This window comes from Agelaius phoeniceus, chromosome 2 (assembly GCF_051311805.1).
Source record: "Agelaius phoeniceus isolate bAgePho1 chromosome 2, bAgePho1.hap1, whole genome shotgun sequence".
Lineage (NCBI taxonomy): Eukaryota > Metazoa > Chordata > Aves > Passeriformes > Icteridae > Agelaius > Agelaius phoeniceus.
In genome coordinates this window covers 99,108,130-99,134,330 of record NC_135266.1, presented here as the reverse complement: position 1 = coordinate 99,134,330, position 26,201 = coordinate 99,108,130, and the positions used below count along the sequence as shown (strand labels likewise).

The following is a 26,201-nucleotide window of genomic DNA, read 5'->3' as shown; positions in this document are numbered from 1 at the left end:
TATTCTCCAGTCGCATACATTTAGATGAGCACAATTTCTCTCACCCCGAAATTCAAGCATGCAGCTTTCCTGAGCTTCAAGACCAGTTTTCCTGAGCTTGCAGTTCACGCTGCAGTTGGGTCCCTGCACAGAAAAGTCTAGAACTGTTAAAATTCTGTTTAAATATCTCAAATTGTGGTTCATGGCTCCTTTAGAGAGGAAAGTGTGTCTAGAGAAGTCACAAAACATTTCTGTAGAGACACTGAAGTTTAACAGCCACAGTTAAAAGTCACCCTGAACAAACAAGGGAATTACCAATAATTTCCACTGTTCCCATCAGCTTAGCTGCACTGAAGAGGATGCGTGAGTGGAAAGCCTACCAGGCACAACTTGCAACTCCCTCTCTCCGCAGTCGAATGAACATTAAAGACAACTTCAGGAAATACAAAACTCATCCAGCAGTGCTTCAGCGGTAACACAAGGGATCCTCTTCTCACAGAAATACCATTGCAGGGCTACAAAGACAGACTGAAGAGAGGTGCTGCACTGCTGTTTCTGAAGTTAGTGGCAGCAGCAGCTTGTTACTCTTCATTTCCTCCCACAGCACACTGGGGTGACAGCACTTGATGGCTGATGTTGGAGAGCACAATTGAAGTCATTACAAGGCAGCCTACACACTCACTTCACCATCTGGACCTTTCTAAGGAGAAACACACCCAAAATCATCTGCTGCAGCCTATGTAACCCTGATAACATTCCTGTAGATCCAGTAATACATAAAGACAGGGAGAAGAGCAGCTATGACTATGAATTTATGGAAGCAGCTACAGAAGTTCAATGTGCTAGCAACAAGAAAATCTCCTGCAAAAACAACTTAAAATGACTTTATTTTTTAAGAATATTAGCACAATATTTACAAAATAATTTTATGTTTCATAAATAAAAACAGTTTCTTGGGTAAAGACTATAGATCTATAGATATTTAAAATGTCTATATATTTATATATACACACATATGTACACACACAAAGGAAAGCATACAGTTATGAACAACTTTGGTTTAAATTACTGGTGGGAAAGGGCTGGCTAGGTGTACCAATGACTTTTTGAACACTCACTTTTAAATTCCCACCTACAAGATATCCAGCCCTTAATGCAACAGGATGGTGGGTTTCTCCCATTTCTGGGGCCACGATTCTGCAGCACACAGCCAGCCACTGAGCTCCTCAGGTTTCAACAATTCCTAGGAACAGCTCCGCCTGATCCCACGGTGACACAGCGGGGTTCTGCTGCAGTTTGCTTTAGAGAAATTAACATAAAGCTATTATACATAATTGTTTTTATAAGGCAGAATACCTCAACAGAATTCCAGGTAATTTGGCTTTTTATTCTTCTGCTGCTAAGACTTTCAACTTGACAGAGGGAATCACTAGTTATAAACAGGGAGCACTGCACAATACTAAATTAGAAAAATTTTTATATTGAATTGTAATGGAGAACCATCTCCCATCTTTAGTTCGGTATCACTGAGATTATGGAAAAACCTGCACCAAAAGATTCATCTGTTAGAGCTCAAACCTTACATGAATACTCCCACTGGCAAAGTAAATGAGAGCCATACATGTTTCTCCCATATTTTATCGCATGGGTGACCCTCTTCCCTGTGTCCAGTTCCACTGATCCCAGTGAGGGCTGGCCCATAGCTTGCTTTAAATGGCTCAATCCTGCAGTCTTGGCGAGAGGGACGATTAGGACAGCACCTACTGTAAAATACGACACCTCAATTTTGCTTTGTTAAATTCTTAATGCGACTCGGAGTTCGATGTGCAGAGACCCAAATCCCTGCAACATGCACCCACAAAATGGATATGAACCTTGGTTTGTAACATTCAATTCTGAGAACTGCCAAATTACTCAGGATCTTTAAAAACATGGATTTTATTATGTGACTGTTTGGCAACAGCTTTCCAAACCAAGTTTTAAATTGTTAGAAGGAGAAAACCGTGTGTGCCTTTGAAATACAGTACCTTAGTACAAACAGGAAACAGTGTCAAGATTTCTACAAAGCATACGCAAAGTCCAAGAGCAGCCAACTATATTGGAACAACTCTCAAAATAGCTGTAAAACATAGCAGAATCTCATGGAATGTGCAAGTCCTAGTAAACTGATTTTTAACCATATCATTACATATATACAGAAACTGAGCTTCCTCACTCCTCATCAGCTCCTCCAATTTTTTATTTTATGTATTTGTGATGTAATGGCAGCAACACAAACCTGGGCCAGAAACGATATAGCTCTTTTCCATTCAAGAAAACAAGGTTTTAAACTGTCAAAAATATACTAAATAGGAAACTTCTGTTTTTATGAAGCATCTGCAACTTTCACAAATTCACTGAGTTAAGAAAGCCTGAAATTGCTTCCAATTCCACACACTGCACAACATGAACACACACAAGAACCACATTCAGCATTAAGATTACCAGCTCCTGTGCTCTGTAATTCCAGTGCTGAATTAGGCTCCAACAGCTGAGCAGTTTCTCATCAAAGGATACAGAGGAGGCACAGAGAGCCCTCTCACTGGACAAAAATATCAGCCACCAGAGCACACATGACTACTGTCCACAGAGAGGAATACTAACATCTCGTGGAATTAGAACTTTGTTAATAATTGCAAGAGAGCTGGGAATAAACTTTGTACTTATGCAACTTTGTGACTAACTTTGTATTTCTTTAATAAAAATTTGCTGAATGTCAGAAAATATGTATTTGTACAATCTCTACTTCCTGCTTGTATCATACAAATAAACCATACTTTGTCCATGCACACAAATAAAGTAAACAATAGTCTAAATGGTATTGCAATTTCTGGGTTCAGCAAGCCCATTATCAAAGCAGTGACTAATGATAGTTTTTGAAAATAATACCACTAAGGATTACTGCAGGGAGAATCTGTACTGGGCAAATAGTGCTTTTTATAGTCTCACCCTCAACCATCCCATATACACCATAACAAAAGAAAATAAAGATCACATGTGGGCAAACACACATGTTCCTTGCTACAGCTGCTGTGACTATAAAATTATGTCATTTGTATCAAAAGCACTTTTGCCACACATGCAAAACAACTAGAGTCCTGAATTTCTTCTTGATGAGTAGTGCATCTTCAAGGCCACGGTGTATCAACAACGGTGTACTTTTTATATACGCATCACATAACTCTGCAGTTCTGGGAATTTAAAAAGAAAGAAAAAGAAATATTGTTTGGGAAAAACAGCAATGCTATGCAAGTCACAGCTTACAGATTTATTTTTTTTTCATTTCAAAATTGAAAGCACATTTAGCATTCACATAGTGGTAAAAGATGTTACTAACAGCAAGTGATGTTTCAGCCTCTCCTCAAAAGAAAGGTGGACACTGTTTTGGAGCTTTCACTCGTGAATTTGAGTAAGCTGAAGTGGCTCACAGGCTCAGCTGCCTGACCCACCCTGTCCATATATTCTAATGCTAGTTTACTTTCACATGCTATTTTGTAAGCTGGTCAGCTTCAGCATCTGATTCATCCCTGCTTCAGTCTGTGTGTGAATTTTCCAGGGAAGGTTAACATAGAAGCAGGTAAAGCTCAATAGGTTACTGCCTCCAGCGTGTGAGTCAGAGCATTTGCCTTCCATCTGTAAAACCTTCTGTCACTGGTTAGGAGCCATCTTTCAGAGCAGAAAAAACAGACAGACTTCTACCTCTACCCTAAAAATAAATAGGTAGTTGACAATCTCTGTGCTTTTGGAAGCTCCAGCTCAACACTAGAGGGTAGGTTTTCATAACCTAAATGAAACCCAAGAAAAACCAGACAACTTATTTAAAACTCATCTCCAAGCAAAATTCTGCCTTGTTTTTCAGCAGGATGAGGCAACTGCCGAGAGCCCATCCTGATCTCCCTTCTGGTCTGCTCTGAATGCAATGGACTGGCAAATATCTACTTGTTTCCTGGTCTCAACTCTGTCAAGAATAAGCAGTAACCAGTCTGGAGCAGGCCCTGCCTTCCACTCCATCCACCTGAGATTACACTAACTGGTATACATTTACCAATGTGTTTATGAGACACCAATGCACTTGTCCTTTGTACTGTAGAAGTGTAATCCTATTAGTTTAGAAAATAATTAGATGGGATATTTGGATGAACCAAATGTAGTAGTCATAAGTAACACAAATTGAACAGCACATGGTATTTGTAAGGAAACCTGTTTCTAAAACTCGTACACCTTTTTCCAATTACACCTAACTAGTACCTCATTTATTTGCTTGTTGTCAATTCACGCCTCCTAAAAATGGCATGATATAAAAGTATTTCAAGTGAGCTAACAGATTTGGAGTGAGTTTACCCTTCCTTCCAAGTAGCAAAATGTTGTAATTTAATGCAGAAATACTAGGCTAAGGGTCTAGTGATACCTCATGACAAGCTTGCTCAGTATTCAGGGAGAAACCTAAATAACAACAGCATCAACAAGTGCTTTTTTTTATCCTATTCCCATGAAAAGTACAGCTGCTGAATAGAAAACACTCAATAGTACTGTTTTAATTTTCAAACCTTATCATCTAGCCTAAAATTTAAGGCTAATTGCTCTCTTCAGTGAGAGCAATCTGAAAAATAATAAATTGAGTGAAATCTGATTGGAATACAATCTAACAAAACCCAGAGAATTCAAGTAACACCTAAAGAGGGGGAGAGGGAGAGAAAGTTAATTTTAAACCACTTTCCTGTGGTGATCCGCTGAGGATCACCAATTAAAATGCAGAGAGAAAGCTTAGTCATATCAACAACAATAAAACAAACAAACAAACAAACAAAACAAAACAAAAAACCAAACAAAAACACCAACAAAAACCCCAAAACAAACTACAACCAAAAACCCAAAACCACACCCAAATAGAACAACCCACCACCATCCCATGCATCTTAAGTATTCCACAAGCAAAAAGGAAACATAAAGCTATTTGACTTTCCACATTTGATCACAAACACACTATTGCACAGCTCTCTCACTGACTCATCCTCTTCACTGTTTAGGAACACACATTCTTCCCCTATGTTTGATATAGGATATATGTATTCTTTCTTTACAATTAAATACAACTTGAATAAGAACAGCACCTGCCCTGAAACCTGTCCTCCAAATTTCACTGAAATAGCACTGGGTTACTCTAAACATCAAAACCCTCAAATGCTTAGCCATTAAAACAAGCATCTGTTAGACTTACCATCATTCTAACATCACTCCTTTTGCATCTTTAAAAGTCAAGAAGATGGATTAGTAATGAGTGAAACAGAAATAAATGCTTTACAGGTTAATATTCATGTTAGTTCTAAAATTCAGGTTAGAACTTGCTACTACTCAGCATGCCAATAGCAAAAAAAAAAATTCAAAGTCATCCCTTTTTCACTGTAAATTTCCCTCACCTTAAGTGCTATCAGTCTCTCAACACCAGGAGAGTTGCCCCAACCCAAGGAAATACAGAAAGAATAGAGTGGTAAGGATAGATTTTGCTGTGATCATTAAGTATTTCACCCAAATAAATCTTTATGAATTAACATCAGTTTTCAGAAGAAGGTCCCTCTTCTTCCCTTAAAAGATGGACATTTTGCAAAGCAAAGAGGGTGGACATAGAATAGTGAGATAATTTGTCCTAAAACAGTCAAACAGTGCCTCTGGCTAGTAAGCATGGTGGCATAAACAGGGAGTGTGGAGCTGCAGGCAACCTTTTATTGAGACATGAAGCTCTTACTGACTCACAGAGCCACGTAAGTTGCCACACTGATCTGCCATCTTAGTGCGGTGGTAGTGGGAACTAAAACTATCTTTATCCATAATTAATCCCTTAATGAGAAGATAAACCTTGAATATCACCTACCATTTAGTGGTTCTTCTACAGCTTTCTGCAAAACATTTAAAAATATATATATGTATAAAAAGCCTTCATGTTTACTTCTGGCTGGCCACAGTTAAATTACTCTAATTGACATATACAGTAAGTAGTGATTCTATAAAAATGAAGAAAGCTTAATGTTAATCAAATTAATGACTAAAGGTCTGGAAAAAAATTATCAGTCAATAGCTGCATTCTCCAAGTAGTTTTCCCTTACTGTAATGTTTACCCAGATTAGATACCCCTAGGTGACAGCGGAAGCCATGCAGATACTACTTTAATCTCTAAAACCTAACTGATAATTTCTGTCATTTGATCAATGGTTAGTAATAAAGCAGCACAACTAAAAAAGAAAAGAAAATTAGTAGCCAAGCAAATCAAGTGGAATCTCCTCAGAAAGAAATACATGACAGTTGTGCATTTAGTCTGGTAGACAATCATCAGAAACAACACATGCAACCTACAGAAATGCTAAAAAAAATCAGTGCTTGGTTAAGATGGCAGATTTCAAAAACACACCTTTTCGCCCTCCAACTCAGGAAAATCTCAATAATAATTTTTTAAGCGTGCCCCAGTGTCAAAATTATGCCCTTCACCAATATTAAGTTTTCCATAGTCATTAGATGACACAGAATCAAAGTGTATTCTTAAAATTATTTTAAACCTATTTACTGCCTCAAAGCACAGCAATATAGGCTGAAGAGCCCTTGATGGAAACAAGCAGCATGTTAACACACTCCAGTTTCCACCAGGAATTTCCCTAGCAGCCCTAAGTTCACAAACACAAATTATATCACTTGAATTCCTCTGTATCTAGCCCTCACCTATCTGCAGCTGCAAAGCATATATTTGTACTAGCTGAGGTTTCCAATGACATCTAAGTTTTAAAAACTTCTTTTGATTTAGTTCCTGTCCCAAATTCAGAGAGTAACATGATGTTCATTCCTGTGCTGCTGTGGCTATTTATTTCTCAATTCTTTGCTGCCATGGAAGACCACCTTGTGAGGAGAGCAGCTCATAAAGAGAACAGAGTTCCCATCAAAGGATGCTATTTTGTATGCTTTCATTTACAAGCAAAGTTTATTTACAAGCAAAACTAAGTTAAGGAAAAAAACCCCATCCTCCTCTTGCCCTGTTCACTTCCATTCTACCAGCACAAGGATGTTAGATAAAGGCAAGATTTCATTTTGAATGAAGCAAACTTTCAATTCACTTCTAAGCTCATTTTTATAACATCTCTTAACCTCTTTTCCTTCCATTTTTCAAGCTCTGTGCACTTATATTCCTTCCATAAAGAAAGACTAATCCTCTGAAATACTATTCCTTACAATGAAAATGGATGAGCAAAAGGGAATAATAAAAAAAAAACCCTAAAAATCTCTTGTCCTAACGGCAGTCAGCTCTCGCTGTTAGAAACCATCTTCCTTCAACAGCTGAGTCTCAAGCTTTAGACTGGAGACCTGAAAATGTGTCTCAAATGATGGCTGGCATCCAGGAGGTGGGATGAGTTAGTATTTGCCAGATCCCCCTGCTGCAAGAAGTTTTACTGGTATTCTACAGCTGCGCCTTTTTCCTTGCTTCTGGAAAACACCAGAAATCAGGCAGTTCACATTCATGGATCACTCAAAAGCACTGCGTAAGTCTGTGAAAATTACGGTTTTGAAAATTATTATTCTACAATTCAAAACTACCAACTGAAAAACCTTCTTTAAGAAAAAAGACAAGGTATTTTTCAATTTGTTCTGTGTTACCTAAAGACAGACACTTTCTTTTCAGAGGGTCTCATCAAATTATGGGGCATTATAGGAAAATCAGAAAAAAGTTCAAGGTTATGCCATCTGTATAGCCAGGAACTGAAGAGAATACCAAAGGTTTCTGGTGTACAAGACCACAGAAAAGAACTTTTTAAGTCTTTCTTACAAGCCACCTGGATGTTTTACACTCATGTTAATGAAAAAGCTTTTTAATAAGGTGAGCAAAATGGCTTTTAAATATTCAGGTGGAAGAGTGCATTGTAAAAGAACATCAAACTTCCACCACCTTTCAGTGACAGCAATGGAAACTCCATCTGGGCACAACATTCAGAGTAACCCTATGTCAGGGTGGCAATTACAGTACTACAGACACACTCAATAGGGACAATGGAGACCACCAACTCACTCAACATTAGACATCCGTTACACAGCCAGAACTGTTGCTTGCTACCAACCTGGTCTGAATTCGAACTAGTGAAGAAAGGTTCAGTATCTCACTACAATCCCCTGAGCCATCTAGTCACCCCAAATTTATTAATTTTAAGCTTACCCCCGGACGAGGATGATCTTTCATTCTGGAACCTAAAATAATTACAAAAAAGTGACCAAGCAGATGAATAAATGTTGCAATTAACCAAATAAAAACACAGAACCATAGAATTGTTAAGGTTGAAGAAGACCTCCCAGAACATCAAGCCCAAGCAACCAGCAAGCCCAACCCAAGCAACATCACCACCACTAACCCATGTCCCCCAAGGGGCTAAACATCACTTCCAGTGACCGTGATTTCACCATGTCCTGGGCAGCCTGTTTCAATCTTTGACCACCCTTCCAGAGAAAAAAAGAAAAAAAATTTCCTAATATCCAATCTAAACCTTCCCCAGCACACCTTGAGGCCATTTCCTCTCATCTTGTCACTTGTTACCTTGGAAATGGTATTGTCTACTGATAAAACTTACAACAGAGAGTTGTAACACACAGAATTGCAGCTTCCCTGTCCAAAGGTACTTAATTCTATGATCTGGAAATCTTAGAGCCTCTAAGCACTCTTCTGTTTAGGAAACAAATAATCTTATCATGTACAGCATCTGAATTGCTCCACTCATGCACTCAGCTATAAAGGTGAATTAGGTTACTCACTATTCATTGTGCTTATTTTGGCATGCTAGAATCTACCCCAACAGTCACATTTGACTTCTTCAGCCAGCAAAATCAAACCAGAAATGCAACATTTATGCAGACCATGAGCACACAGCACTGAATACTATACAAGTTTATCAAAGTAAACCAAAGTCAATAAAACATAAATTTATTGTTATTATTAAAAGGCTTGATTCACATCTGCCGTATTTTTGACTCATCTTCATTTAACCTGGATATCAAATATTAGGCACTCTACCTTAATTTCTTCTCTACTGGAGATTCTCCCTGTCTCAGGGTCTATTTCTGGCCATGCCCACACATGGTGTGCACACATTAACCTGGGAGACTGCATGGTTCAGTGCAGACTTGTGACTGCACTCACTGTAAACACTTCAGCAACCTGAGCCTGGAAGCAACATTTCCTCAGTTGCACAGTTCTCTGTCCACAGAGGGTGGACAACAATGAGGTGTTTGAAGAACCTGTGCACAGCTTGAAACCAAAGCCACTCTGACCCAAGCTGTAGAGTCCATGCAATGTTATGCTGTGGTGTGCCAGGATTCCAATCACACAGCATTGCTGGGTTTTGCTTATTTAGCACATCTTTAAATCTCTCATCTTTTTGAGATCTGATGAATAGATCAGTTTCTGAAACAACACCTTGCTATTCTTTTCTCCTGGGTTTTAAAATTAAGCAGGAGGAAAACCAGGGTTCACTAAAATGAAAGTGTGCCTTCAAATTGCTCTTCTTTTAACCTACCTCTAACTAGTGCAAATCGGTAGGCAGATTTTTGCTTCTTTAAATCCATGTTTTGATAAGCTTTTGTCACCACCATCCCACAACCCACTCCACAGAATCCTTTACACCCCTTTGCTCTCTTCATTCTAAGATCCAGCTGGCCAACTGTGTAAATGCAGAACTGAAACAGCAACATCCCTCCTACAACTGAAACACTCTTACTTAAGAAACCTGGCTGTGTTGATCTCGAAACAGTTTATGATGATAAACTGTGGGTTTCTTAACTCAAGATTCTCCACACACTTTATGAAACAAAGCCAACACATACAGAGAACTTCTCAGTAATTTTTAAAACTACGTAACTATGAAATCACACCTTGTGCTCAGATAAATTATGTCTACTTGAAAGAAAAATAATGCAGAATATTAGGTGCTACTTACCCATAATAAACACGTAAGCCAGACTAAGCAAACTTGCAATAGCCATAATAGCTGAGCCAGCAATCAGAACAGACCCATGTAACGGAGGACAGGCTAGGAAAACACAGTAAAAGAACTGTGTCAACTGACACAAAAAAAGCACAAACACTTATTTTCAGATATAACTGCTTAGTAAAATAAATAAACCTGATACAGACAGGCATTTGTTTAATTTCACTTTCAAAGCTATCCCAGAACTACTCCTGCATATTTCTTTTTTTGTATACATTCTTTAATGATACAGAGGCATTTACTGATTTATCCTGCTTAGCTGATACATCTTCAATCCCAACTGTTTTGGCCTGTAATTGTATTACATGACAGAATACAATACTGTTGTTGTTACAACAATCTGTCAGCTCAACCCAGGAGGAGCTGATTCTTCTGACAGTTCAGGGTCACTGAGCTGAACTCCTCAGAGATACAGGTAACACTACAATGCATGTATTGGCGAAGAATACCCTGAAAAAAACTAGGGACACTTTGCATTTACAAGCATTATAAAACATCCTCAAAAAAATACTTGTATTAATGCTTTACCAGAAATCTCCCATCAGTTTATTTTACTATTATAACTTACAGAACTTACAAATACTTCTGTAAATACTAAACAAAAAGCATAAAATTCAAATCAAAACTCTATTGAAAGGGCTGTCATTTCACCCAGATTGAACAAATCTTTAGAAATCACTTCAAGGAGAAATAGGTCTTAAATCCCCAAACCAATTACTAAAATGAAGAGTATCTGCACAAAACAATAAATCAGGAACATAAACTGCCTACAAGGAACACGAATATGCATTCTTGCATTCTCCTACTAAATATATTGCCAAGGACAACTAGTCCTAAATTGACCCTTTTCTCTGCTGTGGGGTTCTCTGGCACAGGGGAAGGCAGGGAGGCAACAAAGGGAGGCCAGAGGCAGGGATAAGAGACATCACTGTGTGTGGTGGTTCCCTCACCACAGTGACAGTTTGTTCAGTGATGAAACAGAGTGTCGGCCACAACCCCGCTTACAACAGCCTGAGAACAAATCCAGGTTTACTGTTTCTACATTTACCTTCTTAATGTGTTTTTGGCATTCATTGAAATATTAATGGACTCAGTTTAGCAAGGAATGTCTGATTTAATCACTTAACATGTGAAAATTATTATTATTTAATTTCTAAATACCCTAGGCCCCAGTAGGAATAACAATAATAGTCACCCAAAATCAACACTAACATGCAAAATTAAAACAATTAACTTTTTTTTTTTAAAGCAGATGCTCACAGAATGCAGTCATGAAACTGATGTATGTAATACTTCCTTTAGGCTATTATTCTTTCACCACATAAAAGTATTAGCACAGTAGTCCTAAACTACATTTACAGAAGTTACTAGCTAACATTCCATGTAGTAAAGCCATTTTCACAAAGTTTTAGTGTTAGAAATAAACAAACATCAGGTGTAGACAAGAGTAAAAGGCACACTTTCACAAAAGACTTAAGCGCTTACCTGGGACACACAGTGCAAAACCAACTACAGCAATTATAAATCCAAGAAGTTTTAAACCTATCAGAGCCAATGTTGCCTGCAGTAGACTGTCAAAAACTGGGGAAAAAAGAAATAAAATTATAAAATTTAACTACAGAGATGTAAAATACATCTATTTGCATAATTGCAAATACATCTTTATGCATAATTGCATAAAGGTAGAAATCAGATTCTCCTAAATTTTAAGCTCAGCCAACCAGCATGGTAACAAGTCAACAAGTCATTGCAAGTCAAGACTCCTGTATGTATATATACAATTTTATATATATATATATATATAACATAATAAACAAACCACAATTAGAAAAAATGGAACCCACATTCTCACAGCCAATTATCCAACCCACTCCCTAAACCCAAGAAGGGTGAGCAGAAATCACTCAGATGTGCTACCCTAAATTCACTGTTCCTACATCTTCTGTGAAGCAACTCAGCCCAACAAACACAGGCTAAACATTTTGTTTCAAGATATTATAAATGTGATGAACCCAGCGTGCTATTGTAGCACCTGTTTATAAAAATTAGAATATTTTGTAGATTATGGGAGTAGCTCAGTTTGCTTTAATCCATGTGTTAGTGAGTAAAGAAATACTCACCAATTCCAAACATGACGTACTGAAGCGGTACCAAAATCACAGCAGGGACTACAATGAGGCCAAGACCAGCCTGATTCTGTGCAGTATAGCCATCTGCAAACATTTATGTGGGAATCAGTAAAACCAAAATTGTTAGCTGGATAAACGCATAAAGCAACAAACATAAATCATTGGCATCACCAAATTTCCCACTGAACGAACCAGAAGTCACTCTCTAGTCCCTAATATTCACCAAGGCAGTAGGATAGAAAATATACATAAATTTTGAGTCAGTATCTTCCTATGATCACTTGAGGGCCTGACAACTCCAATGCTGTTTCTGCTGTAGTCTGTATAGTCTTTTTATTTAAAAATTTAGTAGATGGCAATTAATAGGTGGTATTAACTTCCATACTACAGATTTGAAGACATTCTTTTCCGCTCTTATTCCCTTAAATTGAGAGCAATTTTAATCACTTACCTTGGATAAAGAGAGCAGCACCTACACCAGCTACAACTGCAAAGATGACAAGTGCTACAATAATGCACACTTTCCTCTGAGATTCAATTTCATATTTTAATCCTTAAAGAGACAGAGAGGAAAACAATCAGACACACAGATTCTCTCACTGAAATACAGATTTATGACTTGGACTGTCCCTAAATAAAGAAACTCAAACTCCTAAAATTTTACAACCATATCTACTCCCAAGATTTAATTTGTTTTATTAATTGATATGGTTAATATGGCTTACTCAGAAAAATGACACCTGGCATCAGGGTTCTAGTCAAATTCTTACTTTCTCCTTTCATGCAATTCAGCTGATATGTTATCAGAATAACTCTGGGACATGGTACAGGTTAATTCAGGTAGATGCACTGCTGATATTTAAATGTTACAGTAAATTTGTTACTCGGGTGGATGTCAAGAGAGGGATTAGAAATTCCAGGTTTCATTCTCTTCTTTATGACACTGTGTGAGCTCAGACACATCACATCACCGCTGTCCCCAAAGGACCTTAAATTCTAAAAGCCAATCATGTAAACAAAAGTCCCAAAAACCCACCTCAAACAAACCAATACAACACCCCCCAACGCACAAAACCAAGAAAACAAACATTCACGAATAGTACACAGAAGAATAATGCCAAATTTAAAAACCTAATTAAAGGCATAAAGTACCATTGGTGGATTCCCAGGTTACCTAAAAGAGTAAAATTTAAAGAAAAAAAAAATGCACCAACACAAAAAAAATCCCAACAAGCAATAAGTACACCCATATTTATAAAGTTAGAGATAAGACACCTCATTTCCTCACAGAAGCCAAGACTTTTCAATGAATTGCCCAGGTACAAAAACATCCAAACATGCTAAAATTACTCTTAGAAAAAGACAGTGCTTCTCCATGAAATTATTATTTTCCTAAAAATGTTGTAAGTTCTGCTATGAAAGCAGGGCAATGACAAGTTCCGAACAGATCAGAGCTCCTATACCATTATAAAATATGAAAATCAGGAATATAATAATACAGAGATAAAATAATTTTTTAAAGTATGTATTAGTTTTCAACCTTGGACCATGGATAGACCTTTGAAGAGTAACAAACACTTCCAGAGATTCATGAAAAAGTAATAAAGGAAGTTATACATAGATAGCTGAATATGTATGTGATTATTACAAATCACTCTGAGTGCAATTACTTTCCATTTCTTACTGAATTGGCTCTTAGCTGAAATGTTTCTTTTTTTTAATTTGTTTACTTTGTAGAGGTCTAAAAATTGAAAAAGGCTGAAAAACCTCAAAGACTGAGGTAACAAATTGCACCATCTGAAAGACCAGGCCATAAAGCACACTCTGCATTGCACAGATGTTGGACGACAGTGTATAAAGAACATCTAAGGATGTCTGTCACTGGTAAATTGATGTACTGCCTCTAAAAACATTTAACAAAAGCACCAATGTCAGTGTTAAATTATAACTAAGCCAGTGCTAAAAGATTAATGAAAAGAGTTACATTAAAAAGAGAGCACGCCATCCTTCTATCATATTGATTTTATGGCCATATAATGAAACATTTTTGAATTATTCAATAATGTCATGGTGAATCAACTGTGAAGAAAAGCTTCACACATACCACATCTCTGTGTATTATGTGGATCAATTTCCACACATCTTTTAGATGTGAGTATCACCTTTCATTTTACATGGATGCCTTTATGCATGGAAGTGATTTCAGGACAAATCAGCAACTGCAAAGAATTAAAGAGTAAATACTTACCAATAACAGTTAACTGAGCTGCACATAAAATAACAAGTAAGCACACCAATGATATGATGACAGCCCTCTCCACTAGAAGGAACCATGATCCTAGTAAATAAACAAAGAAAAATAGTAGGAAGAGAACAAAAACTGAGCCTATTTGCTTTGTATTTATCATTCCTCTTAGGCTATGCTGTAGATTGCCCAATACTATATGTAATTCAGCATTAAGATTATAATAGGCTAAGAAACCTACGTCCTCTACCTTTGTATTTTTCTGTGTGACAACCTACTTTTTCAGCACTTCCAGACATCCCAGTATTTTCCAAACTGGAACTATTAACTTCCACTGGAGCAGAGAATATGCTGGTGCTAATTTGTGGCACTACAAGCTACTGAACTTGTGGAATGACAAAAATCTCTGTAAATCAGAAAAAAAACAGTATTTAGGCTAAGCAGAGAAGATATGAAAGGTCTGATCTGATGCCTCCTCAGCCATTCTATTCTACTTTCAATGGCAGTAACTCCAGAAGAAATCTGGATGTGTGGTAAGGAATACAGGAGCTAGCCAAATGAGAGTGAAACAATTTTAAGTCCTCCCAACATCATCCATCTAGATTTTTTCCCCCTGCATTTTGGATGCCACAGGCTGTTCAGTCAGCCATGCTTTAAGACCCTGTAAGCCACCTTCCAACATAAAATTCTGAAAATATCTCCACTGAACTAGAAAATGCAGTTAATTCTTGCATCTCTGCTCATATATTTATTTAGGCTCACTCAGTGGAATCCAAAGTCTCCATTTCTTACATTATACTTTCCACCATTCCTCTGCCTGCACATTTGCTTCCAAAGAAATTTCTAATCTTTATTAAGATGCATTTGTTGCATTTTTCTCCATACATAGAAGTTGTATCTGTGTTGCTCCAAAAACATGTAATTATGCAGCAATACCTCACAATTTTAAATGCCAATTAAATACCCTAAGGGCAGCTTCTAAGTTCACAAATTTCCCTCTTTCCCTCCCCTCCTCCCACAAGAGGTCACAGAAGGTAGATATAGCGCATACAACAGAAATACAAGGCAAACATTAAGCTGAAGGCAAGAAAATGGAGAAATTGCTTCTAATTTATAACTCACTGTCCTGCTTTGAAAAAGAAGTGAGATTTTTTGGAGTTTGGTGGTCAAACCAATGGATTTGAATATTGGCACCTGGTGTGGCCACTGAGGACACGGATACACCTCTGAGAACACGGGGTTAAAAGCAGAGAACTCCCAGGAAAACTTTCTCTTGGTTCTGGTGGGTGAAAGAGGTCAGAGCTCCCCTGCCCACCTGAGGGTTGGGCGGGAGAGGGGCAGCCATGCGGCCGGGTGAGGTAGGCCAGGGCCTTGGGCAGAGAAGGGAGGTGAAGGCCCAGAAAGAGAAAGAGGGAGGGAGGGAGGGAGAGAGAGAGAGAGAGAGAGAGAGAGCTTGAAAGCTTGAAGGGGGGGGGGGGGAGGGGTGGGCGGCAAGAAGGTGCCCGGGCAGTCATGAGAGTTCTGGACAGGCAGAGTCCGAGATTTTAACCCTTTTCTTGGATGATGGAAACCTTACAAATGCTGATCCAAGAGAGATAGAGATGAAATAGAAGGAAATGGGCAAGTGTGATGGAAGTTTGTGCAAGTGAAAGATGTCAGAAGAGTTGAGAAGAATCCTAGCTGGGAGGAGGTGATGGAGTGGCCTTTGGCTGGACTTCTCTTGTATAGCCATGGGCAGAACTATTTATTTTTCCTGTTACACATAGACTGCATTTAGGGGGAGGCAATGGCTTGGAGGCAAGAGAGTGCAGTGATGTCATGTGAAGGAGTGCGTGAACAGAGACAGTGGGTGAGGAGGGTGATGGTGGTGCCCTCCGTCTTCAAGGAAGAAGATCTCTGTTCTCAAGACCCCTCGACCCCAGGGGGTGAATTTGTGAGGGGACAGGTGTCCCAAAAATGAGAGACTGTGCTTTTTTGGAACTGGACAAAGCATCCTTAAAAGAGGAACCCTAGAAGCAGCTCTGGTCCATGCACAGTGGTGAAAGCACTGGGAATGGAAGGAAGATGTCATGATGGCAAATCATCTCCGGGCAGTGCCACGTGTAACATGGAAACATAAGAGGTCTCAACTGTGTTTCCAGGGGAAGCCTATGGCACAAGAGGGACTCCTCTGTCCTTGATGAACTGAGAATTGATTATCTAAAGGGTGGTGATGGACTGAGAGTTAGTGATCTGAGGGCTGGTAACTGAATTGAGAATCCAAGGTTTTGTCCTACTGTGATGTATTGGAAATTTGGTGGGGGAAGGAGGAATATTTTTGGAAGGTTTTCATTCTGAGTTCCGTGTGTGTTTCTTTTTACATATAGTTGTCAGTTAATAAAGTTTTTTTTTCTTTATTTCTAAGCTGGAGCCTGTTTTGCTCTATTTCTGATCACACCTCACAGTAGACACCAGGAAGAGTATCTATTCATGGGGGAACTGGCATTGTGCCAGCGCCAAACCATGACACTCACCAAAACAAGGTTAATTCACTGAATTGTTTAATGCAAGGCTTTTTGCTTTATTTGCAATATTGAAAAAGCAACTAATATTGAACAGTAACTTGTAATGCACAGTGGCCGCTCCCTAGATAAGCCAAATCCCAGTAATGTTGTTTGATGCAACTGAAAATAATTTAAGTAACTGCAAGCAGAGACTCAGAGCCACTTCACTTCCTCTGCCGCATTTCCAGCTGACACCATCCAGCGTAAAGAGAAAGCAACCAAGAAGCCTGCTATCTGCTGGAGCTTCAGCATGCAACACAGAATCATGTGTGGTCCTGGAGTCTGAAAGAATTTCCTGTACAGAAGAGTTTGCAATACTGCAGACATACGCAACATGCAAGGAAGAGGAACTGCTGAAAGCATTTTCCTGGAAATATACTTCCCTTACTCTGGTGCTTCATAGTAATCCCTTTGATTACTATGAAGCACCAGAGTATTCCTGGCATAAAGCAGTGTTTTGAGAGCCAATATAGGGCAGTCAATTCCAAGCTAAGAAGAGAGACTTCCAGACTGGGAAAAGAAGAGTGAAGAGAAGAGTAAAGGGAAAGAAAACAGGGGAAAAAGGCAAGGAAGAAAAGAAACAAGAAGGACGATGAAAGAAGAGAAGCAAAAAAGCAGCAAGAAAAAAGATGAAAGATGATGAAGAGAGGAAAAAGAAAATGAAACAGAAAACTTGACAGTCACTCTCCTGATCAGGAAAGTGTGTCTGTGCACAAAGACGAGGGCACTTGCACAGAAATCGTGTTCACGCTCTTACCCACTGCCTAGGTGAATCCAGGAATTCTTTAAGAGAGATGGAGGATAGCTGCCTCTTGTATGACTATCTTTGTTAAAGCATCAATTGGAACATGCTAGTAGTGACAGCATGAATTCATTGCTCAGAAATGACACAGTGAAGACTGGTACAGGATTTCCATTATCCACTAACCCTTTTCAAAACTCACTCACTAAACTTTCTTCGATTAGCTTATTGTCTCAGGAGTTTCTCTAGAAGACTGAGGAGGAGCAAGCAACAAAAAGTTGTGCAGAAGAACTGAGAGAGAGAGCAAGCAACTGTGTTTTCCTTCACCCTCAAACCTAAGTTTTACATTTTCTAGCATATACTCTCAAACCTAATGCAACCTCAAAACTAAGAGTTTTTCACTAACCATATTTCTCCTTTGATGTTTCATCGCCGCAACTGACAACTAGAAAATGAAATTAGAAAAATTATATCAGTTTCCTGCTCTGTTGTCATTATACCGATTTCTTAATTATAAACACAAAGAAAATAAAACTTGCAAATGGGACTTGATTCTCCTACATTCTCAAGCCTTGCTTCCTCTTCTGGAGAGTAACACTGAATTGCATAAACAGTCAAAAAAGTCTGAATAAGCTGTAAGAGAATGAAGGAAACGGAAACCGTGTATACCTCTTCCCTGTTTTTGCAGCATTCTAAGAAAAGAATGATATTCTAGCATCTTCCCTTTCAGTGGCTGTGCCCTTCTCAATTTCAGGATCACGTTTGCTATGCAGGTTATATGGTTAACTCAACAACTAGATCCAAATGAAAATTACACAAATGCCTGCAGGAGGACACAAACAACATCTGTTTGAGCTTCACAAATATTTTATTGTAAAGTGCGAAAACTAATATCAAAACCAAAAAAAAATTCTGGAGTGCGTGGGTAAGGCTCCATGTGCTACATATATGCAACATATTCAGTGCTTCTGAGCAGCTCTCCAGAGGCAAGTCTTGTGCAAAACAGACGAGCAGGGCACACCTATGTCCGGTGAAACTGTCATATCTGGACAGATGGCACTGGACAGACAACACAGGTACAGCAGAAGCCATTATCCAACAGCTGAGGTGCTGGAGAACATGGGCTGGGACTGGCAAGATAAAGTAAAACAGCTCTCTAGATGAGAAATTCATTTAGTGAATCTCATTCATTTTAACATCACTTTAAACACCATCTTTTGAAGATGACATTTAATGCTAGAAAACCACAACAAGCTGCCATCTAGCAGAAGCATTTTTAACCTTGCTAGAAAACTGCCTACTTTCAGACTGAGTTTTAGAGCTCTTAAAACAGAATTTCTATTAGTTCTACCTGTAGTTTTCCAGCAGTTAAAGGTTGCAAGAAGCAATTCTTCCAAGAAAAGATCTCTGCAAACACTGTGATGGATGTATACATTCCAGTATTATGAAGTTGATCAGAAATATGTCACGCAATAACATGAGACTGCTGAATATATCAGCATCTTCATAATCAAAAAATATGTGGGAAAACATAAATTTTCCTATATGGGACCTAAATGATGCTCAGACATTATTACAGAATGAAAAAATGTGTTCAGATCTTTCCCATGGAAGCACTCCCCTCTAACATAAACCTAAATAAGCCATATTAGCTTACAAGTTAGAAGGCCTGGGTGCTACATATTTTATATTTCACTTTAAAGGATCACATTGCCATGTTCGTTATTTTCTCTTTCCCTTAAGATTTGTTTGCTTTCCCCTTCCAATAGGTTCTGAAACAATAGCAGGCAACTCACCTGAGCTGGTTATAAGTTGCATTTTTATTTTTCCTTCTCTGTTTGATTCTGTTACTTTACAGCTGTAATTTCCAACAGTTGCTTGTGCACTGTCAAGCACCAGCGAGGCCACACCCTTGGTTAATTCCGACGGCGATAGAAGTTTTGCAGACGAAAACGAGGGATGAGTATTAACAATCTTGGTTCCTCCATGATAAGAAAAAATTATAACTCCTTGCCTTGTCCATGTAACAAACATGACATTTTCATTGTTCTGGATTAGATTAGTCACGTAACAAGGTAAAACTACGGTTTCATTACAGTCATTTTTTTCTACAATACTCATCCCAGAAAGCAACAACTGGGCAGAACCTACAAAGAAAAATGAAAATGGACACATTCAGAATTATTTCTTAATATTCAAAAACAAAGAAGAAATAATTACAACAAGTGAATTGGGAAAACAAAACACACTCTCCCATGAAACCACAAAAAGAGAATCACGCTTTAAGGGATCAACAGAAGATGAAAAAAAAGACATTATTATAATTCTACTTACTACACAATTCTAATTCTACACAAACTCAAGCCATTCTCACCATAATTTAATATATAGATATGTTAACCCATCATACACTTGAAAAAAAAATTTGGGTTGCCATTTATTTACTTGGACACTTCTATTTCACATGAGGAAATACCGTCTGGTTTCTGCAAAACATACAGATAACATTAACCATAGACTGTGCCACTCATGTTCAGTTTTTTGCTGCTGATCACACAATATAAACTGAGGTCCAGCCATCAGCTCCACCCAAGCTCCCTTTAAATCTCATTAAGGACACAGGGAAGAAAGTCTCATTATTACACTTCTGAGGAAAGGCAGGCAGGGCAGCTTAATCAAGAAAGCTTTATCACTTGTTCCCTCTTATCTCTGAAGGTGGAGCCAAATACCCATAGGTTTAGATCACTTCTTGCAAATTCTCTTTTCCTTTCCAGTGGAGAACGTGCACACACAATACCATATATTAAATAAGATTACTACCTAGTATTTGACTGCATACACAACAAAATGGAAAATGGAGAATTTGTAAAAATCACCAACCTGTACTACAAATCACCATGACTAATGTCTCTAACAATCACATTCAATGCAGGTGAGGAAAAATAAACACCTCAAAGGATTACGTTACCATTGCTGGGATTTCCCATCTCCCTCCCACATGGCACCACAGTTCTAAAACAGTAGTACTGACTGACAACTGTTTCAAGACAGACCTCAGCCCTATGCCAAGATTTCATTAGAAATGAAGATTTATTCACTAGCTCTTAAGAATATCAAAAATTGTAACAGCAGTATATAAATTACATCAGAAACCAGAAAAAATAGGTTAATTAAACTAGCTTGGATGTAAGCTATGAGGGCTTTGAATATTTTATTTTCTCTATTTTTCCTTGTTTGTATGAAATCATAACAAAGTTTAATAGCTTTCTTCATAGTAATTGCTCCCCAAAGTCCCAGAGCCATTAATAATTCAAAATGCTTTACTACATCCATCTGATAAAACCAAATATGGGAAAGGATATGACAATCCCCTAATACTGTAAGCAGTGACACTTAAGAACTGGAATAGCTCCAGGGACTTCAGGGAAACTACTTATACTCATATGTATAAAACCAGCTCAGAATGATGATATGTATTTAATAACTAAACTTAATAAGGGCAAGGGGAGAAAGAAAAAAAAAAGGAGAGGAAAAAAAGTTATGTCACTATTTGCAGTAGCTCTTTAATTTTTTTCCCCTCAAATCAAGAGTCTCAGATCACATTCTAAAAAAACCACTCCTGTTTTAAATATTGCTTTAATATTCTAACACTATTTCCTGGATTACTACTGAATAACAAAAGCTTAAAATAAACTGGCTCTGTATATATTATGCATGACGGTATTTCACAATGAGGAAGAAGTATTCTCTGGTTTACTCACTGTGTTGAATTTTTAAACTAATAAAAGTAACAAAGGCAGGACAAAGGAGCCATACACAAACCTCAACCTATGCCCTAATAAAAATCAAACATATACAATTAAAACCTTCAATGGTTCTTTGTGAAATAAATTTCACATCTGTTTCACACTAAATCATGATAATAACTGTTGGAATTTTTCTTCTTTTTCAGAGCCAGCACATTTACATTTTCGCGGGCTCAGTCCTCTGCGACCCGGCTGCTTAGACGGAAGAGGTTGTGTGGCTGCTCTCCCACTAAAGGGAGTCCCACGGCTTCCTGCAGATGGTACTTCCACGACCGACTTCCCAGCAATTCTGGTGCTAAGAGGAAACCAAGAGAACCCTCTCCCACCAGTTACCATATCCTGCAGGCAGTGGATTACTGGGTGGGCTCTTCGCCTCCAACTTTCTGGTAGATTATCATCTTAGAGGTGTCACATGAAGGTGGCAATTTTAGAGCCTTACACTACGCAGCGTGGGGGCTTCTGAAGAACTTGCAGTTGCGAAGCTGCCACAGAAAGGCTCTGCACATGCAGAGCAAATTCAGAACTGCTGCACACAGTTGGCAGAACTGGTTAAGTGTGGTCACTGCACCTGATGGGAGCCGGCCCTTCTCAGCTCCTCATGCAAACCACGCTGGGGCACTTGATATTTAAACCAGCCTACGGCTAACCCCGGAACCCAGACTGGGATTTCGACATGAGGTTTAAACACGCAAGTTTCGATGTGTTGCTTACTGACAGAACAACACTACAGCACCTGCACCTCGCTGAAATCTTTTTAGCTCTGTCCCCCCACCGAGTTTCTTCTCAAGGCAGAGAAATAAGAATTTAAGACTGTGCAATGCCAACTGCACTTCGATGGCACACAAACCTACTAGAGATCAAGAAACGCCGCTAACCCTAGACCCTGTGCAGCGGGGGACCAGCGTGCCAGTTTAGGAAAGCACAGGGAGCTGAGCTGCGCTAATGCACAGGGAGGTGAGGAGCAAAGCTCTGGGCACGCTGTCTCTCCTCTCCCCCGCAACTTCTGAGGGGAGCAGCCCACCGCCGGCCCCGGGGACAATGCGGGGAGCGGCGGGGGCTGGATAACAGCGTGTATTGCGGGCGTGTGTGTGTGTCCCCGCTCCTTCCCAAAGGATGGCGACCTGCCACTGCGGACCCGCGGTCCCACACGCGCCGGCTGCCAGCAGGAACAGCCGGGAGTTCCGGGCAGGAGCGCCGCATGTCCCCTCACCGAGCGGCAGAGGACGGGCGGCGGCCGCTCCGCCCCGCTGGCCCCGGGACCGGCCCCCGTCCGCCGCCACCGCCAGCCTAGCCTCCTCTTCCCGCGCTCGGAGAGCGGCTCAGCCCTTCCCTCGCACCCGCCTCGCACTCCGGTGGCCTCGCCGGAGACACCGCCGCGGTACTCGCGCCGGGACTGCACGGGGTGCGCCTCGGGGCGATCGCTGCGGCCGCGGTCGGAGCAGTCGGGACGACGAGGGAAGGGGAGAGAAGGGGAGAGAAAGGCAGGAGGGCGGGCCCGGCGGGCACTCACCTGCGCGCAGGGCACCGAGCAGCACGGAAGCGGCCAGCACCCACATGGCGGAGCGGCGGCAGTAGCGCGGCCCGGCACAGCGGCAGCTCGAGCGGAGCCGCAGCGGGCGGGCGGCGGAGGATGGGGGTGGGGGGGGGGCGCTCGCACCGCTGATTGGCTACGCTTCTGGCGCGGGGGGCGGGGCCGCCTTCACTAGCAGCCGCGCTTCCCCCCCCCCCCCGGTACTCCGCAGCAGCCCGCGGGAGTTGCGCTGCGATAAGGCTTGTTTTTGGTGGTGTTTCGTGTCTTTTTAAAGTGATTAGCAGGACATATATCCCATGCCCGCCTGAGCTCCGGAGCCGCGGTGTTGTGGATCGCGTTTCCCCGCACGCACAGCGTGGCGTTCGGGGCCGCTTAAAATGGCTGCCAGGGGAAGATGCCGGCTCCAATAAAAGGGGAAGCGTTGACAGAGTGACTCTTCCACCGCTTTGTTGATTACGAAACATCTTGATTTTTTTGAAGGGCAAAAACCCCGTTGGGGTGGGCAGGGCAGCGGCCCGGCGGGGGCGGGAGGAGACGGAGGGAGTGCTTTCGTTTGCCCCGTCCCTTCCCCTTAGTCAGCTGACGCCGGGGGCTGAGGGCGTCCTCCTTATAGCTAAAAGCCTGTGGGAGACCAGCTTTGCCAGGGGTACGTTTGCTCCTGGCTGTAGTCATATGCACTAAGTGCAAGTGAAACACAAAGTGTTCAAAAACACTGAAGGACTTGTAAGTGATCAGTTGTTGAACTTAATTTAAAAGCGAGGATAAATGCTCCTTTTTCTTATGTTTGCAATAATACATACATTTGACTATTTCAGCAAATGTTTCAGCGAGATTTTTTTTCCAGGAGTAGCTCTTCTTAGAACTTTTAATGTAGAGTTACCTTAAAATTTTGAATCTAAGCATACTTTGTTCTCAAACATACGTGTTGGTGAGGCATTAAAAAAAGGACTGTTAAATATATTTGGGGAACAGACCTGTATGTACATTTATAGATATGTTTATATTTACAATGTTGTTACAAGTCCCAAAGTTCAACAGAGGATGAAAGCAAGGGCAGAATCAAAATTCTGTGAGAAACTGAGTTTCCATAGGTTTTATGTCTCATGCAGATTTACTGTATTTATGGGGTTTTGCAACATTTATATTGGCTTTATTGGGTGGGTCTACCCCACAAACACCCCCCTGCTTCCTAAGTCTCTATGGCCTTAAATTCTCCCCATGCGAATTAATCACTCCCAAAGTGATTAATGGGTACTGATGCCTTGGCTGCCGCGTTTGTTTCCTCCAGATATTCATAAAGCACTCAGACATCCTCCGGCATTCAAGTTTAGTAAAAAGCCTTGAGCTGTGGGAACCATCTGACTTGAGAAATGATGGAGGGGGCTGGCACAAAGCTGCTGATCCTGCTCCTGCCAGACTGACTCAGATGATGTTCTCTGGAGGCCAGAAGAGACAAGCTGGAGCAGTGGGTAGAAGCAGTAGGGAAGACATGTCTGCGTCAGCCATAGCTCATATCTGTAACTGGCCTGCGTGCCAGCACGTTGATAGCCACAGGCACCGGGGTCCCCTTTGTGGGGAGCTGCGCAGCATTTTCTGTAAGAAAACCAGGGATGCTCTCCTGCTGCAAAGAGAAGGCTACAGCTGCAGCACACACTTGTCCCTGTTGCTAAGGTAACACATATCACACCCACACTGGCCTAGAAGCAAAACAGCACACATGGGAAATTTCGGAGGGCCAGGAGCCTTGCGTGGGAGAGCACTGCTCTCTCAGGTGCTGCTGCCTCCTGTACTACCGAGCCAAGTCTCATAAATCCCTCAAAGATAACTCTTTGCACGCAGTTTCCCTGATTGTGTTGGAGGTTGCTGTGCCATCCAGCTAAGTGTGCACCTGAAATAATTTGTCTTGTAATGCTCTGCCTTCTGCTGCTGAGAAATGTCTGCAATGCCTCTGCTTGCTGATGGTTTTGGGCAGCAGGACCGTGCAGAACAAGACAGTTCAGATGCCCACTGAAGCAAAGGTTGGGCAGCTCTGCTTTCTGTTCTGAACCAGGAACACAGAGCAACCCCTGCTGTAATACGAGAGCTGCATGCTTTTAACCACTTTCTAACATCGCTCTTGTTTTGCCCAGCAGTACATGCTGTAGAGGCTCACAGAGAAACACATCTCAGCAGCTGTGAAAAGCACAGTTGCTGTCGCAACGCCGTGTTTAAATCCAAGTGCTCCAAAAGTGAGAGGTCATATATTTTGAAAACTGTCTGAGTCTCTCATTTATGACTTTCAAGGCACACTTCTGGTCTTTAAATTAGGCAACTTATTTTATTACCACTACTAGGCACGGATCTGCCATTTTATACTGTTTTACAGCTCTTTGGAATGCCATTGATCACTCTCTGGGGTCAGCAAGCTGTAACAGGCACGAGTCACATACAAAAGCCAATGTACGGGAGGCAGTAGCTGCTGTGGCTGGCAGGAAGCTGCTGAAGAGTGACATAAAAGCCTGAGTGCCTAAAGCAAAGGGTGTCAGTAGCTGTGATTTGTCAAACTGACTCTGAGGGCTGTCTCCCTTGGCAAGAAATGCAGTGGCCAGGCTTCCATCTGTGTTCCCGGACCCACTCACCACAGGTACCCTACCCTAACAAAGTAACCACCCACACCCAGAGCTCGCCAGGCAACAATGTGATGGGAAATACCTTGTTCTCCCTAAGGCTCCACAAAGGATTCACAGAGCAGCCTTTTATCCCTTTCCTTTCTGATCTGGAAACATAAGCGTGCCGAGGTTAAATGAACTGACTAAGGTTGCATAATTAGCCAGTGGCAGAGCTGAGAATAGACACCATCTCCATTTATTCAGGCCTAACATCTAACTCTCAGGCCCTTCTTCGGGGCACAGGCAGGCTAGCAAAATTGTGTATCACAGCTGTATAGAATATGACATTTTTAGAACAGGCTTAACTCTAAGCTTACTATGGTTCTGAAAAAAAAAAAAAAAAAAAAAGCCCAAACCAAAACCAAACCCAACAAAAACATAGGAAAAAAATCTTTTTACAAGTGCTCCTGCCTGGATAAGAAGGTAAAAATGGAATTCAAGTGACATTTATAAATATTAATGGACTTCTAAGCACTAGCACATTAAATAAGTTCCCAAGGGCCAAAGCCTGAATTAACTTTGAGTAATA

At 40.5% G+C, this 26,201-nt stretch overlaps 1 protein-coding gene across 14 annotated transcripts; it reads right to left on the bottom strand.

Annotated features, from left to right (window-relative positions):
• Nucleotides 1-847: 847 nt before the first annotated feature.
• On the bottom strand, nucleotides 848-23,159 carry CD47 (CD47 molecule). 14 transcript variants are annotated; one of them, XR_013181045.1, is made up of 12 exons: nucleotides 23,004-23,159; nucleotides 19,484-19,834; nucleotides 18,094-18,132; nucleotides 14,406-14,495; nucleotides 12,609-12,710; nucleotides 12,149-12,241; nucleotides 11,514-11,609; nucleotides 9,978-10,101; nucleotides 8,207-8,238; nucleotides 5,888-5,912; nucleotides 5,237-5,264; nucleotides 848-3,209 (listed from the first exon to the last, which is right to left on the bottom strand). XR_013181045.1 is itself a non-coding variant. In XM_054654199.2 (12 exons), exons 1-11 carry the CDS (start codon nucleotides 23,047-23,049, stop codon nucleotides 5,239-5,241), a joined length of 993 nt encoding a protein of 330 aa, XP_054510174.2. In that variant the 5' UTR covers nucleotides 23,050-23,159; the 3' UTR covers nucleotides 848-3,209; nucleotides 5,237-5,238. The 14 variants fall into 14 exon arrangements, 5 of the variants coding, with proteins under 5 accessions (XP_054510174.2, XP_054510208.2, XP_054510201.2 ...); XR_013181041.1 differs by having other exon boundaries at nucleotides 5,888-6,017; nucleotides 9,978-10,070; XM_054654199.2 differs by having other exon boundaries at nucleotides 9,978-10,070.
• Nucleotides 23,160-26,201: the final 3,042 nt, after the last annotated feature.